The sequence below is a fragment of the Aethina tumida genome, chromosome 7 (genome assembly GCF_024364675.1).
Source record: "Aethina tumida isolate Nest 87 chromosome 7, icAetTumi1.1, whole genome shotgun sequence".
NCBI classification, from domain to species: Eukaryota; Metazoa; Arthropoda; class Insecta; order Coleoptera; family Nitidulidae; genus Aethina; species Aethina tumida.
The window spans coordinates 9,541,885-9,562,011 of NC_065441.1; the positions used below are offsets into that span (position 1 = coordinate 9,541,885).

The 20,127-nt window shown below is 28.0% G+C and overlaps 2 protein-coding genes and 1 non-coding gene across 3 annotated transcripts; 2 read left to right on the forward strand and 1 right to left on the reverse strand.

The window, feature by feature from the left end:
* The first annotated feature begins 2,748 nt into the window (after nucleotides 1–2,748).
* On the forward strand, nucleotides 2,749–20,091 carry LOC109596472 (actin-histidine N-methyltransferase). Its single transcript, XM_020012024.2, has 5 exons — nucleotides 2,749–3,636; nucleotides 18,918–19,032; nucleotides 19,152–19,279; nucleotides 19,331–19,530; nucleotides 19,584–20,091. The coding sequence occupies exons 1-5, from the start codon at nucleotides 2,885–2,887 to the stop codon at nucleotides 19,856–19,858; spliced, it is 1,470 nt and encodes a 489-aa protein (XP_019867583.1). The 5' UTR covers nucleotides 2,749–2,884; the 3' UTR covers nucleotides 19,859–20,091.
* On the forward strand, nucleotides 3,952–4,023 carry Trnaw-cca (transfer RNA tryptophan (anticodon CCA)). The gene has a single exon. It is a non-coding gene; the product is annotated as a tRNA-Trp (tRNA).
* LOC109596471 (uncharacterized) lies at nucleotides 4,588–13,026 on the reverse strand. The gene is made up of 2 exons (XM_020012023.2): nucleotides 12,536–13,026; nucleotides 4,588–7,382 (listed from the first exon to the last, which is right to left on the reverse strand). Exons 1-2 carry the CDS (start codon nucleotides 12,653–12,655, stop codon nucleotides 4,956–4,958), a joined length of 2,547 nt encoding a protein of 848 aa, XP_019867582.2. The 5' UTR covers nucleotides 12,656–13,026; the 3' UTR covers nucleotides 4,588–4,955.
* Nucleotides 20,092–20,127: the final 36 nt, after the last annotated feature.

Sequence of the window (20,127 nt, forward strand, 5' to 3'; positions counted from 1 at the left end):
CAACATTTTCTCATTTCAATTAATAATGTATCTACTATAAATTTATGTATATTATTTTGAATTACATTGTAAACCAATTTGCAATTTCACAATTGCGCCAAATTACAATATTCATTTGTCAGCAGACAAAGAAAGTTTATAAACGCCTATAGACACTTATTTAAATTCAACACTTCCGTTTACTACCGTGATTATTGCTCCTAGTGAGTTTGGCTTCGAGAATCGCCGCATTTACAAGTGTCTAGAGTGCTTTAGCGACGCTAGCAGATTATTTATAATGAAGCTTTTGTCACTAGAAAGCTTAAGCATAGATTGATGAATCAGAAAAAAATATTCTGTATACTATTCTGCTTCGTTATTTATAATTAATAAAACTAATGAGATATATTTGAATGACTCTTAAAATGTGCGACAAACTTTAAGAGAATATATTAAGATGAATTGCTTCTTATTTTTCTTTTCTCGAGGGTTTCGTATTTGTTAATATTAGTTCTTTCACATTTGATTTAGGAAATGTCTTCTGCAACGAATTGTTCTATTATTTAAATAATTTATTTGGATTTCATATAGTTAATCATAAATTCTTTAAATTTCGCTATTTAAGTAGTATTTCAAGGCGTGGGCTAAAAAGAATTAAAAGATTTCATAATAAAATTTTAAAAATTCAAAATTCAATTATTTTCTGCGTATATCTCAGTACAGAAAACAAAAGCATAATCTGTTAAATATATATTTTTTTAGAAACTAGTCAAAATGCACTGCTTTTTCTGTGAGTATTTTCGAGAAATTTAGAATATAATTAGCTCTTTAAAAGAAATAATTAAATAATAGAATATTTCTATCGACTTCTGAGATGCAATTTAAGAACATATCGAAATACACAAGCTTTTAAAACTTTATCACGAACGTCTTGGAAATCGAAATATAGGATATGTAAAATCAATTTTATCAAGTTATTTTAAGTCGTGCATAAAGACTTACTTTTTAACAAAAAAATTTCACGTATTTTACTTCTAACTAGAATTCTATCAAATCTTCATCAACTTCATCCTACCTGTATCGACGAAGAGAAAAAGTACATTATTAAAATTACCTAATAAATAAATAACCTTTTACTTGGAATACACTTAAAATCAATTTTTTTAACTTGTTTGCTCATGAGTCAATAATACACAACATATTTTATATCCATCAAAACGTAAAATTTTAAAGAGAATCGATACGTCGATTTATAACAGAATGGGCCAGATAGTTAAGTTATCTCTGGGCCAGATGTAACTTATACGTCATTGTTATTACAGTTTCTATTGTTTTAGATTTTAATTGACTGATTGTAATGCTCTCCGATAGCGAATATGCAGATATGTTTTTACTATTTGATTACTTTTTCAATAGACATTCAAGCTTGAATATATTATCAAAATTAAATTTAATTAAAATATAAAAAAATCTTTATTTTTTAAAATATAGTTAGCATTTCCTTTCCTTGGCTATGGACGTCTATGAGACAATTTTAAGACGACATTTCCATAGTTTATAGACCCAACCCAACCTATTCTTTGAGCTCAAATTTCGCAGAAGGCTAGAATTATTTTGTTTATTTTTATTGTCTTTCAATAGTATTAAAATTTATGTGAACTGAACAAGATTAATTTAATTTGGGGCATTCTCCTACAGTGTATTCACTTAAGGTACTAAGTAATTTAAACGATGGTCATGCATTATTGTCAAGATGGGTTTATTTAAAACTAAAGATGTCCAAATAATATTTTTAGAGAAATAAAAAAAAATATATTCTTTTGGACCCAATAATTTAGCATAAAACTAAAGATATTTAGTAATTTTATTTACTGTAATTTTTAATAAATATTAATGATAATATTAATAATAAATTAAATTGATGTGTAACCGGGATGGCATGAACTTTTTTTGCCGACATTTAATTATGAACTAATAAGAAATATCTTACCTACGATCACACAATTAAATTTATTTCTGTTACTTCTTATCTAGTTTGAATGGAGTGCAGACAAAAATCTATTTATGATTTCACTCAAACAGGCAACCAAAATGATGGCATCATGGCAAACAGATGAAAGAACAAATTCACTGTAATTATTGATGATTTAAAAGAATTTTCGCCACCTGCAATTTTTTTGACAACATATAATTCAAATATCCCAAGTATTACAATTTGAATTGATTATTTATTCAGCTAGAAACCTTTGAAATTTTAACAAATCAAGATTGGAATAAAAATGAGAAAGAATAAATAACTATTCAAAAGTTACACAGAACTTGTGACAATGAGAAGATCATTTCTAAATCATTTCTAAAGTCGAAATTTTTAAATCAACTATTGCTTATGCTGATGAAAGAAGACAGTGGCGCCACATCACAGTCATAGAACAAAAAATTGGCACGTGTAAACTTGGTTGCCTGAACTGCGATATTATTTTACGTATATTTAAAATATGTATTTAAATATGTTTAGTTTTAGAAATTCTTTTAACAGAATAAATTAAATATGAAAAAATGTTACACCACAGTATAGCTTCTAATAAAATAATTGTATTAATTGTGGAAAAACATACAACATATACATTTGAAATTTATTATTATTAACACAAGATTTCTAGAATAGTAAACTTAATGAATATTTATATAAAACGTACAAATTACGAATCAACACAAATAGAAACGTTTTTTTTTCAAAAATGTTTCCTAACGTTTACGTCAGCTCCATCTCTGATATGACGCCCCAAATGAACTCTATTTATAAATAAAGTAATTTGATCATAACACTGAGGCGGAATTTCCCACGTGTATAACATAAAGTGATTGCAATTTAGTTACCCACAATAACTGAAAGTAAACAAGTGCCATGGGTCGGAAAGGACAGCCCCTCAAGTCTAGACAACAAGGAAAAACAAAAAATCACCGTATATTATTATCCAAAGAAATTCAGGAAAATGTCGACAAACTGTTAAGAATAAGCACCATACCTCAACAGGCTAACGTGAGTAAGGCATTGGAAAATCAAAGAGAAATTAGTACGATTGTTGAACAAGTTAAAAAGTTACAATTAAATAAAGATTCGAATCACTCGGTCGGTAATCGAGCAACTGGCGACATCGTGGACAACTTTTCAAAATGGGTACTAGAAAACGGCGCGCAATTCAACGGTTGCAGCATCAACGAATTTAAAGGATACGACTTGGGCCTGAAAGTGAATCTGGACATTCCGCAGTCCAGTTTAGTCATAGCTGTGCCACGGAAAATCATGTTGACCGTTGAAAAAGCCAAAGAAAGCATTTTAAAGGATCTTATTGATAAAGATCATATTTTAAGGAACATGCCTAACGTAACTCTGGCAATTTTCCTGTTACTAGAAAAATTTAAGGAAAATTCGTTTTACAAACCCTACTTAGATATTCTACCAAAGAGTTACACTACGGTTTTATATTTTACAATTGATGAGTTAGAAGAACTAAGAGGCAGTCCAACTCTTGAGATAGCATTAAGGCAAATAAAAAGTATCGCGAGACAGTACGCCTATTTTCACAAACTGTTTTCTACATCGGACGATCCCGTAAGCAGAATTATGAGGGAGAAATTCACATACAACGAATATTGGTAAGTGTTTTAATATAACAGAAAAGTAAAGTAATTTAATTATTTTATGTAAGGATGTTATAAAAATTATTTCAGCTAAGAATAAGGAGAAAATCATTCTAAATTAAAAATATTTCAAATTCCTAAGCACACCAGAGAAACGACAGTTTAAATAAGTTTTTTTTAATAGTTTATCCACTGTAGAGCAATTACACTTATGAAAGCTGATCGACTCAATAAAACTTGTTCAAATGTCGGTTGATGTACCAATTATAGAAGTAACATGTAATTAATGATTTTATGTTATATACCTATAACAAATATAGGTTTATAAGAGACTCCGTGGCGCAACGGTAGCGCGTCTGACTCCAGATCAGAAGGTTGCGTGTTCAAATCACGTCGGGGTCACAACTTTTTTTCTCTACTGGACAGTAGAATCAATAGCTTTTCCTATCGGTATTTTTGTTTCAATGCAATCTACTAAGCTAATAAGTATAAACTGCAAATAAATTTTAATTGTCTCTCTATCTTGGTAAATAACGTTATCTTGACTTTCTTGCGTCTGATCTCGATCAGTTCTAAGTATTGAGTTTCTATCGATCGATTGGCTTTACTAATTGCCAATGTCTACCTTGAAACCTACTGATATATTTTTAAAAACTGATTTTGCTGTTTATTGCGTTACTTAACGCCAACTAAAAAAATATATTATCAATTTGTATTGACATTCTGGGTTTAATTTGTGAGTAGAGCTATTTATAGAAACATGTAAATAACATTTATTTCTCAGGCCTATTTATAATATTGTTATTTCTACTATTAACTAGATATTGCGGCAAATTCTAATTTAAATAATAGAAAAATCTTAAAGGAATAATAAAGGAAAATTAATATTAATAATTAATTAACTTAATTAGTAAATTACCTTTTATTAAAAAATAGGCAAAAATTATCCATTAAATAAAAACAATGTTTGCGGAAATATCTTTATTTTACAAAATTATAAACAATTTAACAACGATAACAAGTCAAAAAATAACAGAGAAAATAAGTCGCACTAAAGGAACAAATGGATGCAGCACTAATTAACTCTAATATCTTATAATGTGGATAAGTCCTACTTTTTATATCTAACGAATACACAAAATGACTAAATTAAAAATAATTAAAAGTAGATTTTTCATTATTTTTTCATTCATCGAATGAAAACAATATTTTCAAAATAACTCGTTAGTCTTTATAATTTAAACTAAATATATTGCACATAACAGATCACATAAATAATTATAAAATTAATAATAAATAACAGAAGTCTTATTGATAAATGATAATTTTAAATTCTAATACGGTTTTCTATCATTGTCCCAAATTTCATCAGACATACTTTGTATATGTGATTTGTTATAGTTGTAATAATTATTTTTCTTTTTTCCTAACGTTTCATTCATAAACGTTTTTATTGTTCTCTTTGGTTCGTTATCCAAAATAGGAGACCTAAATTTTGAAGATAAACTACTGCAATAATTTAACCTCTGCTTATGCTTCTGGGACCACTTGAATATTACCAGAATGGTCACGAAAACGAAAAGGGAAGCACCTACAATAGCAATGCTTGCCAAAATGGCTGATTTAACACCTGTCGGCAAAGTAAAATAAGGCTCTTCAATCTCGTGTTCTTGTTCAATATATCTGTTCTGATCAATTTCTACTCCAAATCTATTTTGTTGCTCCACATCAACATTAAACCTATTGTTCGACAAAGAAGACAATTTATTCTCAATTTCTTCTAACCTTTGTATGTCACCATCATTATTATCATATTGTTCAGTGGTTGAAGGAACTTTTACTTCAGGTCTCGGGTTTTTATTATTATTTTCGTAAATTTTTGGGAAGAGACTAGGGTACAATTCTGGCCACTGAAAGGAATCTTTAATACTTTTATTCAGTTCTATCTTATACGTTGGGAAACTTGTAACCGTATAAGATTCTTGTGGCTTTTTATGTTGTTGCGTATTAAAATTGTCTCTACTGTTCGTTGTAATATGCGTATCCTCAAATGGATTATTATGGATTGGAGGTTTGTCAAAACTATTCATGCTTTTCTGCTTTCGCTCAGAGCCTGTAATGTCGTCCATGTTCGTATTTATTTGTCCAAAAAATACGTTTTCTAAAGGTTCAGGTTCTCGCGTTTTATTATGGAATATATCAGCTAAATGTAATTGACTAGAACCACGTTCTCTTTGGGCGACAAGCTCTTCAATTGTCATATTCCTGATTTCAAGAATCCTGGACAGTTTATCCCTGGTTAAAGGATCCTGCAAAATTTCCATGATTTCCTCTTTAGCCGTGACATGTTTCAATTTTTCTGGTTGTGGACTAGTAACTATTGGTTTTTCAGTTTCTGTCGTCCCTATTTCTCCATCATTGATAGGAACTGACAAATCTAAACTCATTCTGAAAGGTCCATCAGTGTTTTCTATTGGTTTGGTTACCTTAATTGTTTCGGTTTCATCTTCATCATTACCAAAGATCCCTTTCACTGTATTTACATTAATTTCTTTTGGTGTAAAACTAATTTTCGGGTAATTTTCTTCCTCTTTAATAACTTTTGTTGTCATTTTAATTATCTTTGAATTAGTCATTGGCAATCCAAACTTTGATTTGGGTTTAAGCGTGGATCTACTGATTAACTTTTGAGTTGTTGTGCTGGGATGAGTGATCATAGTGGGTAAAAATGGAGTGGAGGTAGTTGTTACGTATTCAGTAGTATACGGTTCAGTTACCGGGTCTATACTTTTCATATCTGGGCGGTAATCGAGAGAAGTATAATACTTTGGATGTGAAGGCACAAAAATTCTTTTTTCTGTGGTGGGTTCAGTGATTACATCAAATTTATGCACATCTGAATACACTCTATTCTCCTTAAATCCGTTTAATAAAGCTAAACGTTTCCGTTGAGCTTCTAAAGTTTCTTTACTGGAGAGAAGACTTTCTGTAGATTCTTCTTGTTGTACAAATACTCTGCTTGTCGATTTTTTAAGACCTATAGAGGGTGGTAGTCTTCGATATTTTATGTCTGTTTGTCTATCTTGTTCAAGCAAACTTTCTGGTTTTTCTGTTAAAACTGAAATTGCTTTTTCATTCCCTGTTAACAGTTCTGATAGTGATAAGTTTTTCTGTTGTAATATTTCACTTAAACTTAACGTTCCACTGTTTTGTTTAAGTAAAGTCTTCAAATCTGGAGTTGGCCGAGTATTAGCGTCTTCTCTTACAGTATCTTCTGGTGGATTTGGTGATATATTTTGAGATTTACCATACACCACATTTTCTTCTTGATTTACATCACCGTTGGATATCACTTCGTTTTCGTACTTTCTGGTAGTATCTTCCTCCTCCTGGAACTGCAGTGTGGCCCCAATAGGATTAATATTGACTTTTTCGTATCCCTCATCGGATGAATCATCAGGCGACTCGTATGTCGGAGCAACTCTTCTACGTACGTAAGGCCTCCTGACGATTTCATCATCAAGTTCCTCCCATGGTTCGCGCAACGGTTCCAATCTCATTGGTCGAAGTCTTTTGCGTACTATAATTCTGTCACTTGGATAATCCTCGGATGAAGATTCGGTTAAACTGACCATTGGTGGCCTTCGTTTCCTTTTACGTAGGCGTCTTCGTTTTGGATACTGTTCCGGCAGTTCCTGTGAGTCGTGTGGAATCCATCCGGATGTACCTTCGGATGGGTAGTTCTGCACGACTCGCCAACTCTGTAATAAAACAAATATGGTTTGTAATTCTAATATTGTGTTTACAATAGTAAATTTTAGTTATGTGAAGAAATATTTTACAATTAGGCAAATGCCATAGTTATTACGTTATAAGTTACGTATATATATTTTCCTGACTGGTTACTATCATATATGTAATAATATTAATGAATAAATAGAAGGAAATAATTTCATATAGTTAAGGTATAACAGTCTGTTGACTATTGTTATGATACAATAAAAGTTATTTATGTAACTTGCATCTATTCAGCAAAAATACGCATATACTGAAGGTTATTTAGATAAAACCTGTGTTTGTAATAAATTATACATCAACAAATGCAAATATTTCGCATAAAAATATACAACAGATCAAAAAACAGGCATAACAAAATGTTCGGAAAACAGTATTTTAATTATATGTACATTCGTTAACATTAAATAATATTAACTTATATAACTAATAGCATTGAAAATGAATGAATGAACCACAATATATTTTTACAAATGTTGCCGCTTCCTTGATGCCCACTTTCATTTTCGCATAACGGCTTTTGAATCAGATAATATGTTCCAATTAAACAGACACCTGTTCAAAATTAAAATATGTAGTGATTATAAGCGTTAAATTAAATGGAATATGGAGCATGCAGTCGGCAATTGAAAAACTAGTCTTCTTACAAAATAACTCGTATCCACAAGCATTTGAAAGTCAATATCAGCATGTGATTTTAGATAATAACTATTATAACTCGCACTTTTACATATTTACGTGCTCAGAAAAAGTATTACGATGCATTTATTGTTTCGAAACAATTCGTATTTCGAATAAAAATTATGTTTTAATTGTCATTAAGTAGGTAGTTTTTATTTATTACAAGATTAAATATTTAATTTAATGTGTAATGTAATATGTATTGTTTCATGTGACCTCTTCATTTTTAATTTGTGTTTTTTTATAATCAATACAAGCAATAATTATGTGTAAAATTTATTAGAAGTAGCTGTTTCCGAATAAAATACATTCGACAGATGGAGATCTAATTTTGAGTCTTTATTCTAAAATTTGAGAACTGAATCGGCTTAAAATAATTATGTGAATGATAGAAACAACAAACCATCAAGAATAATATTTCATTCTTTCTTCTGTATGGAGTTCCAAAAACTGATTTACAAAACAAATCTTTTTGCTTGTGAGGTGAAGCTATGAAATATAGACACTGTATACAAAAATGGGAAATTCCCATTGAGAATCAGTTATGAACAGACAATACCTGGAATGCCCAGAAATTTGATACCTTTTAAGAGATGGTATAATTTTGGTAATGGATATTTTAAAGGAAAATCCCAATTGTCCATCTGTGAAAATACAAATGAACAGTAAAATTTAGGAAGATTATAAACTACTTTGTAACGTTTCCTGGACGATAATGCGACTTTCAACCTATGCATGCATTGGATTTTCCCCAGTGAACTGGGAGTGTTTAGATAATCATCAACCAGGCTTAAAACCTTTAGAGAACTAAGACAATTTTTATCTATTCTTTGTATCCAAATTCCTCAAGAGTCCCTGAAATAACAATTAAGTGTAGACATTATCAAGGCACTATTGATGTCTGGAGTTTTATTATTTATCTATATGTAATACAAAATTTTATTTTATACTAAACAATAAATCTGTAACTGTTTATTCAAAAAAGCAATAAAAAAGTATTTCAAGAAAAATAAAGTTATTAAGATGGTTTTGGCTAAAATTTAAAATTTTTACATTACTTATGTAATTTATTATATTATTTTATGTTTTATGTCTTTGCTCTAGATGACGTCTCAGTTTCATTTAATAAGTTAAATTATTTAAATTAAATCTAATTATGGATAAAGTCGGTAGAGATTGTGAGAATAAATAATATTAAATTGATTGAATGAATAAAATTGGTATTATATCAACATACACATGCATATTTGCGTAAGAATGTATATTATGTAAATTTTTAAAAAGGGAACTACGTGTGTAACATTCTAATAGACATTAAAATAGCTACAATAAAAGTCATGTTCAAAAAATTGTACGACCTTTAAAAATGTTAACCATAGATATAGAGTCATAAATTGTTAATTTAACATTTTTCTTGTACAAGAACATGTTATAGGAATGTACATTTTATCTTGCTTCTATATTATGTAAAATCAGATTTAATATAGTAACTTTTCCTTTTAACGAGAACGACAGAAGGCACAAAGCCACCAGATTGTACTCGTATAATCCTTGATAGCAGTACTTAACATATTTAAAGGTTTATCCTGGAGATTACCATTTTTATTGTCATAAATAAAATTCATTAACAGTAAAATACCTAAATGATAAACTAGTTTAATGAAAAGAAATTCTGTTCATGTATTTTTGGGTCAACACCACATAAAAAAGTTCTCGTTTGTTTACAACTCACTTTCTATACATTTTAAATGATTTCTTTTAAATCCTTTATTTATTTCGTGTATTATATTATGTATGTATAAAAAGTTTCACTTCAATATTTAAAATAGGGATTTGCCTTTTTAGATTCTGACAATTTTTGTTTTTACATCGTGTTAAAAGCAGAGGAAATATTAGGGGCTAAAATTCCAAAATATTAATCAATCCAAGTATTCCATCACTTACAGTACCTTCTCCAAATGCATTAATAAGAAGAGCATACAAAACTTCCAAATAATATATACAGTTTTAATAAAAAGAAATTGAAATATATACAAATTTATTCAAATAATAATTGAACAAGAAGGATCTACTACAACCTTATAAAAGGTGTGTGGGAACAATTATTGGCCTTTTTAACTCCTTTTATTAGATTTTTAAATAAATTTTCACCCCCAGCATAACATATTAGACCTCAATTCATTATATAGTTGTGAATAAGATAATCATAAAGTGTTAACTCTATTAGCTCACAATTAGAATGCATTTCGATCGTTGCTGAAGAAATATACGAAATTAATTATGAAACCAGCATAATTTAGGAGCAGTCAACACATGCACACGTCTGCTGGTGTCTTTTGTCGACTGTTGCAAATTGAGAAATTGTCTCTTTCGTAATTTACATCGGTTTATCGAAAAGCAGCCTGCTATCCGACCGGCATCGGAGAAATCAGGAAATGTACGCATTTGTCTTCAGTTATTTGCATTGTTCGGGAAACGAATGGTTGGTGTCTGTAATATCAATGAAACAATGGATCGAAATGAAGCATGCTGTTCAATTAAGACAACTACCGTATGGCAAAATAATAAGCCAATTAATATTTTCACTGAATTAGTGTTTATTAAGAAGACTTTTGTTGATAGTATGCGATATCTTCTGGTTTAAGGTTTAATCGTATATTGAATTAATTGTTCGACAGACATTTTTAGTTTACCTTGTAACAGCACAATAAATTTGCAAAATAACAAGATTCAGTCTAAGGTTATTTATATTCGAATTTTCGAATAATTGTACACCAGATAATTTTATCATTTTCCATTCATACTTTCATTAAATTAAATTATAAACAAATTTTATCAATAACTATGGTATAATTATTTGCCATTTATTAATAATTCTTAATACAATACAAAATATTGTTTAGTTTGCTATCAGAATGGAATAATAAGAAAATATTTTTAATTTTGTTTTTGAACCTTGTCAGTTATTTATACTTTATATCATTGCTATTTCAATATCACAAAACATTGTACGATTTCCATATAAGGTGGAGTGTTACTTTTACGGCGTAATCTTATTCATTGTTTACATTAAACGGTCTTCATACAACTGATATCATCAATAAAAATTCAGTTTTAAACACATACAGTTCCTCTACTTTCACTATCCAGTAAATCAGTATCACGTTTAAAATGTATCCATTATGTGAAAAATGTTTTCTCCTTAGAACTGAATCAAGTTGCTATATTGAGTTTTATTCACATATCTCTTTGTGTCATTTAAATCGATTCAACCATGTGAATTCTAGGCTAAATCAATTTAACATATTTTAATAACAAATTTTAATAAAATAAAGAGAACATTAAAACATGTTAATTATTTACCAAATTTAATGTAATTCAAGTGAAAATCTACATCATTTAATTAAATTTTTAAAATTAAGATATTCCAATATTATTTCTTTCATTAAATAGCATATTGAAATCATTCCAATATTTTCTAAACGAATATTTAATTTTTTATGGATTATTCGTTATATATAAATTATTTTTAATTTTTAATTCCTACATTCATTCGATCATTCATTAAACTGAATATTAAAATTATTCGAATATTGTTTAAACAAATATTTAACTACATATTTAATGTATATAAATTATTTTTTAATTTTCAATATTCATTCATTAAATTGAATATTGAAATTATTCGAATATTCTTTTTTTGGAATAAATAATTAAATTTTAAAGTTTTTTATTTATTCAAAGATTCAATATTAATTCATTAAATATTTATTATATAAAGTGAATATTGAAATAATTCGAATCCAAATTTCTAATTTAAGAAATTTATTATATACATAAATTATTTATTTTTAGAAAATAATATATTGTAATTTAATTCACTATTTTATTTGAAACATTGAAATTCGAATTAAAGAATAAAATTTAAAAAATAATATTTATATTATATTAATATTATTTGGACATTTAACTATTCGAATATTTTAATTTTGGAATACTTAAATAAAACGTCTTTCATTCATTCACATTCATTGGAATAAAGTTAGGTTAATTATTTCTGACATAATTGAATGCTATAAAATTAATTTTCAAAATAATGTGACATTTTACTAACCTTGTATTTAATAAAAATATTTTCAAAACACTTAATTTACACAGAAAATTATGATCAACAAGCTTCTTCTCCTTCATTTACATATCAAAGAATGAATTAATTGTCGTTAGTTCTTAGAAAATCGACTGGATTAATTTAAAAACAATTCTGTAACTAATTAATAACAACGCATTCATAAAATATTTTCTGGTTGACTCAATACTGAATCTAATTGATCGATTTTTCTCGAAAATGGTATATTCTTAATGAATGTTTCATAATATTCAATTGTTATTTTTATATTAAACAAAAATATTCAATTAAATTTATAATTTGAGTACTTACATCAGGATTAAATTCTCTTATTTCCCTTTGAGTGTCCGTAGTGTCCTCAGACTCGGAATTATCCTGGGCACAAATAGAACAAAAAAGGACTGCGAATGCACCAAGCACCAAAAACTTCATCGTCTCGTTTTCACTTCGTTGTCAAATCAAATACCATTAAACGTCCGATTTCGCGATGACACTTCATAAAACAGTTGTTTACAAAGGAACAGTGCGTGCTAATGTCTCGTTTGATTGTGGACATGTGCTTCGTTCAGAAGTCGTATCTTCAGATCCTTTCACATTGTTTGGAGGGGGTAAACTGTACCGGTGACTTATCTGTCATACTACCGGCTGAAGCTTTCTCTATGGTATTTTATCAGGGAGAGGTATTCCAGAAATGCACATAATGCAATTTACCATTGTTTTTTTTTCTTATCCATCATGGACTGGTAACTTAGAACATGTACTATAATGAAAATTTATTGACATTAATTGATAAGTGGTGCAACACATTTTTTATAATAAAAAAGAAAATATGCAGATGATATTGTTTAATTATGTTGATTGATCACTTGAAGATTTGTAGCTGTTTCATTTATGCAAAAATTATACAAATTCTGAAATTTTAAGTCATGTCTAAATTTTAACCTATTTGCCATATTTTATCAAAATTATTTAAAAAAAAATGTTAAATGACTTTTGATACTTAACAGGATAAACTGCAGGCAAATAAATTGTATATAGTTCTATTGATTAAAAAAATTAGTACACATTATTGAGTTAGTCAGTATTAGTTAGTATTTTCTTGAAATTACAAATTATATTGTAGACGTCAACCCTTAAATGTTGCTCAATGAAAATAACGAGACAGACACACTTTGGATTTTCAATCATTAAATGTTATTATATTTATGCAGAATGTATAATTTGTAAATAATATCAACAAACATTTATATTTATCCCAATAATATTTTCAAAATTGTGTTACCTGTATTACCTGGTTATGCTTCCAAATGCACGTTATATAGATAATAAATCTCTTAAATTCTGTGCGGCGAGTGAGAGTTTAATAAGAATTTCTTCCTGGAAAATAATTGTATAATTTTCAGTGAGCACTGCGATTCGTTAATTACTATTTACGAATCCATCAAATATAAACGCATATGTCAATCATTTGCTACGTTTTTTGCTAAGCTTTGTAACATATGGTGCAAAAATTAATTCATTGAATGTACAAAAAAATGTATTGGGAACAGGAGGTGATTTCACTTATGTTGCGTCTGTAATCTTTACTAGGAAGCAATCAACATGCGTACCCATAATAATTATCTGTTTTTGAAACGAAATTTAAATTTTACAATTTTATAAAAAAATAGTGTTAATTGTTAAATGTTGTTTTTTATAGTGAAATACATTAAAAAAATAAAATAATTCTTTACCGAAAGCTGAAACACTAGCTCAAAAGGTTATTTCCTTCTCTACCACACTGTATATGTGGTATATGTACAAGGTGCTTCATGCATCATTCATAAATCAATTTATTTATATAATTTTCCTAAAATAATATTACACTCAGTAAAACAAAATCTATATATACTCCGTTCAAACTAGGTACGAATTTTGGTGCATGATAAACACGTGGTTGCAGATGGATTTCTTATTAGTTGGAAGAGTTGTCAATGACAATACACTATAGTTAATTATTCTCTGTGTATTTTTACAATTTATAATTACCTACTTCACTCGTGTTTAAAAATATACTTGCATCAGAGGAATGTATCAATGAAGGAGATGAAGAATTTCAAGTTGGAATGATATAACCTAACCTAACAGTTTTAAGTTTGTAAAAAATTCATGATTAATTTATTTTAATTATTTGTATCAATTCTCAGAAGGGAACAGTTATCGCCAGCACGGTATATTTATCATTTTTGCCTGAGTGTGCCTTTAAATTTAAAAAACAACAGTGATTAGGTACCTAATCAGCAACTAATTTTTAAATTGTTTATAGAGAAAGTACTTGAGCTTGTTAATCAAAATTAAAATCGCGGTAGGTAATTTTAAATTATATGATATGATGTTGATGTGAAAGTTAATAAACCGGAAAAAGCAATTAGTACATCCTGCGACATACTGGCGAATTTTAAAATCCATGTAACAAGTCTTCCAATTAATATTATTTTCATTGTAAGTAGTGTTATAAAATATATTATTAAATTCCAACTAACAATAAGATAAGATTACGAAACTGCGCCATCACAATTTGTCGGTTCATTCAAGTAAGGTAAAAATTGAAAGTAATCTTTAAATGTACGAAAGTTTGTAGTTAAGGTCCATTATTTGTCTGTTCAATGATATTACATGATATTATTATAGAGTATGTCGATAAAACTAAAATAATTAAATTAAAAATTATACACTGAGATTGTAAAAAGCCTCCCTAATAACTAACAAAAAAACTATTCGGTACTGACCTCACTGTATTATTATCACATTATATTTAATAAAGAATTTTATAATTAAAATTAATTTAAAAATCATATTAATCTTAGGAATAAACAAAAATTGAAATAAAATTTATACGTAATAACTGACATATGCATTGCAAATTGATATCATTGATATAAATTAACAATATCATAAATTTCATTGTTTTTATTATATTTGAATATGTTCAATTATTTATTCTTTATTGATAGAAATTGTTACGTGAAAAAGTTTTTAAAAGAAAGTACTAATTACTCAGTAAATTAATTTTAGCGAGCCGGCTTTTTAATTACTCGAAGTGGTTTCTCTTTTATGTTTCATTGAGGAGACAATATTTGTAATTTTCAATCATTATTGATATTTCAAAAGCGTAGTTACATGTTTACTTGTAAATGTTAAGGAAACAATTATAAATATTATATCACACTTACTTCAATTCGTTTTATTGAAGATGCTCTCCTTCACTTATTATTTATTGTAATATAAATAAGTTATGAACAATAAACGTTTAGAAACTTTTCTCCATTATAATTAAATTATTTAGCTACATTATCAACTTTCTTGAACATTTATTGTAGTGTATGTTTTGTAAGCAAAGAAGTGGAAAATTATGAAATATTTTATTACATTTATAAATAAAATTAATGTCAAGAAAATTATAAGTGTTTTTATAAAATAATGTCAAATCATATAAAATTAATTTTTATTACCATATATTAATAGGCTTAGTATTTCCAGTAGTTAAGTTTATCTATGCTTAGAACTTATTTAAAATTTTATATAAAAAATATTTATTAATATGTTAAACAACAATTTACTTACATATATACAAATCCAAAATTGTAACGAATTGGATAGAAGACCAAAATATCGTTGTTTTGATTTGCTTGTCTCAATCTCCAGACATCCACCCTATAGAAAACATTTATAACCAAATTTGATATAAAATTTTTATAAATTTAACTCCTCACAGTAATTCAAGAAGCTTGGAGGAATATAGACTTGTCACGAGTAATAGAAAATGGACAAATCTATGCAACGAAGGTGTGCCATAATATTAAACAAATATTTTACAAAGTATTAATGTTATATTAAATAAAACAGATATAATCATTAAATCTATTTCAAAATTAAAGTTCCTATATTTATTTCCAGCTCAATTGAGAAAAATATATATAACATTTAAATAATAAGAATATATAATAGTAATTTTTATAATAGAGTAATATCTAGTAGATCTACAATAGTAGTAACATTTCTGAAATTGATTTAGAATATATTAAAAAGTAAATTCATAACACTATACTTATATTCGAAGAAACATCCTAAATATAATTTATCAGTTTAGACAGCTTATATCATAATCACTACTAGAAAAGGAAAATTTTAAAATTTGTTACGTTTTATAATTATACCATGCACCGTGTAATTGTAGGCACTTTAACGCAATTCTACGCAATGAATGCTTATCAATTACAAAACAAATAAAATCATGAATTGCCCATATGTCTGATGATCGCTTTCCAATAAATTTCCTTATGTTTACATCATTCGTTCGGGCACCGTTTGAACATTAGCTTTGTCATAAACATTAAACTAAAAAAGAAACCAATGAAACATTATTCAAGTCATGTGTTCAGCGAGTAAAAACACACTACGTCTTAGTTTCTTTTATGGTAATTAAAAATATCTATGGTTTATTAGTAACATAAATAAGTGATAGTTATTTAAACTGTAAGACTTTATTTACCAAAAATATTTTTTTCAGGATATCATGTTGTTCGAGAGAAAAACACAATTACTTATTTTTTTCTCCAACCAATTTGAATACATAAAAAGTATGTTTATTTATTACACTAATAATCAGCTCTTACTTAATCTGAGTATTTTGATTATAAATTATTTACTTCTATTTAAGTACCATACAGGCTGAACAAAGAAAATGAAAAGAAGTATAGTTAAATAGTTAATTTATTAATTGTTAGATTATTAATGATTGATACGTAATTTTATGTTACATTACGCTGTTATGCTGCAATATTATTGATTCATTCTAAAATAGTAATATGGTACTATCTCTCGACTTATCACCGATTGAACAGATTAGATACATCGTAGACAGGAGTCACAGTCCCATCAGACTTTAACAGACCTTAAACACCTAATAGAAGTATCATGAATGAACCAAGACGAGTCAATGAGTACATGAATTTTCGTATACTTCTCACCCCAGACACCAAACAATGAAATCTTACCAACAGATTGGAGTCACATAGTATATTATTCGGCCAAACATAAATTATTGTTGTCCAGATAATAAGAACAATAGGATTAAACAGAAATTGTAAAAAATTAATAAAAAAATCAAATAAATTATGTTGAATTTGATTTGAACCAATTTGAACCAAATCTAATTTGACTTTGATTGATTCGACATTGATTGATATAAAATTACTGATCAATATTTATTAAACTTATTGTTTTAACGTCAGTATTTAGAATTGCAACGAGAAAAGATTGTAGGTGAAAGTGCATCGCACGCACACTTTTCTTTGATAACATGAAATCGCCATCGGCAGTAGGCCAAGAACGACCTTGAATTCGGTCGCGTGACATTCGATATCCATGCCAATTAAACTATTTGCCATCTTGCGATCAGTTTTTTATTTGGTAACATCACGGAGAGTCAGCCTTATTGGCTATACAGTAAAGAAAGTTCAAAATAATAATTGGAAAACGTTCTTCGAAATTCGTCTCTATTAAATTATTCTTGAATGTTGAAGTCTTTTATAAAGATACAGTGAAAATTTATTTATATATTTTCTTGAATTAAAAGATCTTTTTTAAATATGGATTTTTTTCGAGAATCAGGTCAGATAAAGAGTAAAAGTAAAAAAAAAAAACGAAAAATTAACATATATTTATAAATCAGAAAGAGAAATTAAATTACTTTTTATTTGTCCAAAATGTAGTTACAAACATATGGTAACCAGAATTTAGGTTAATAACAACTTTAAGCCTATTTGTTTTCACTTTAAATATTCATCCACCTGAGACTAGAATGCGACGTAGTTTTATCTGTTGTTGATATCAATTAAGGTTATGCATTCTATTATAACATCGGAATTTAGTTACTACAATTTTTATACATTGTTTAACTGTAAAGTTTTCATACATTTTTGTTATGCAATAACAAGTATTTTAAACCAGATTGTTATAAAACTGATTTACACGCTAATTGAAGTGGAACACCGTGAGATTACCAATTATTAAACTAATCTTGTTATTATATAAATCTTCTTATTTCAGTTGAAAATAGTAACTGAAATATCTCAAATTTTTTAAAAAGTAATTTTAACCGTATTAATTACAACAGTAAAAGTATTCAGAGTGAAATTCATTTTCATATTTTGCGTGCACCAATTTAAATTAACATGGGAGTTATCTCCCAAGTTTCCCATAGCAGCTTTCGTTCGAACACGAACCTTTATTTATATAAAGAAATCATTTTTGCTTTCGTTTTAACAATTAGCTGAAAAAATCACTTGAAACAATGCACCTTGTTAATTGTAGATAAATCTAGTTTTGCATTCAATTCAGTCGCATAGACATTTAAATTTATAATAATACAATGAAAGTATTCGAAAAGCAAGAGTATTTGTGTGGTAACACTAATGATATTGGGTTACACGAGTAACCTCAAGTAGAATCACAAATAATTTATGGTATTTTGTCCATACAAATAGAAGTGAAAGCATTTTAATGCAAAGTACTCGGGCGTCTGGGTTTCTTAAGTTCACTTTATTTTTAAGGAATAACTTATAATCTTTTAACATCAGAACTGGGAATTTGTATCTTTCATATATTTACTCTCAGAAACAAGTTACTATATTTTGTCTATGTCTTTTTTCAGTTGGGCAGTTTCTACTGTAATGACTCGTCAGAATACCATACCCTCACAAAAAGGAGATCAAATGATCAACGCTTTAATACCTTTGTGGGATTTATGCAATCACACCAACGGAACGGTAAATACCATTACGCGTTTGATTTTTATCTTCCAGCTGATAAATAACCATCGAATTATCAGTAATCAATATATTTAAAAAATTACAAACCAATTTATTTTTCTTTTTTTTTTTCTCAGATTTCAACAGATTTCAACCCGCAATTGGACCAATGTGAGTGCCTGGCTTTAAGAGATTTCAAACGTGGTGAACAACTGTTTATTTTTTATGGGGCAAGGAGCAATGCCGATTTGTTTATTCACAATGGGTAAATTAGGATATATATGTCTAATATCGTCATTTTGAACTTATTTTTTAGATTTGTGTATGAAGATAACGAACATGACGGATACTGGATAAAACTAGGACTCAGTAAATCAGACACACTTCAAGAGAAAAGGTTGGAAGTGTTGAGGAAATTGTCGATAGCTGGATCTACCGACTTTTTAATAAAGAAAGGTCCTAGGCCTATTGAAGGAAAGTTATTGGCCTTCCTTAGAGTGTTCAATATGAATGAGGGTAATTTATTTTTAATTTGTCGTCTACTTTTACGCTATATTTATTTGTTTTAGACCAACTGGATCATTGGCTAGAAAGCGACAAAACGTCCGACTTGGAATATGTCGAGTGTGCGCTTGATACGGTTCTAGAAAAGAAATCATGGACATATTTACAAGATCGTCTTAAGTTACTTTTGGCATGTTATAAAACATCTCTAGAAAACGATTTAGAAATCCTTAAAACTGACATTTCTGAAAATCGAAAACTGGCCATTCGAATGAAAATCACTGAAAAAAGGATTTTAAGAGACACTGTTGAGTATATTGAACAATATATAAAACAGTAATGTTTAGTTCGTTCTTAATTTAATTTGAATTATCTTTAGTTTAATCACTTCTTTTTAATTTCGTTTCTGATTCGTTCTTCTTAATTACTTTTAATCTGAACGTTGAAATTTTTATTGAGAACTGTTATCATTTTATAATTGCCATATTTAATTTATAAGTTTACATAATTTATTTATTTTCAATAACTGTGGAAATATTACAATATTTTGCAGAATAAAGATTCTAACACAAATATTATGTATTATTATTTGGGACCACCTTTTACTTA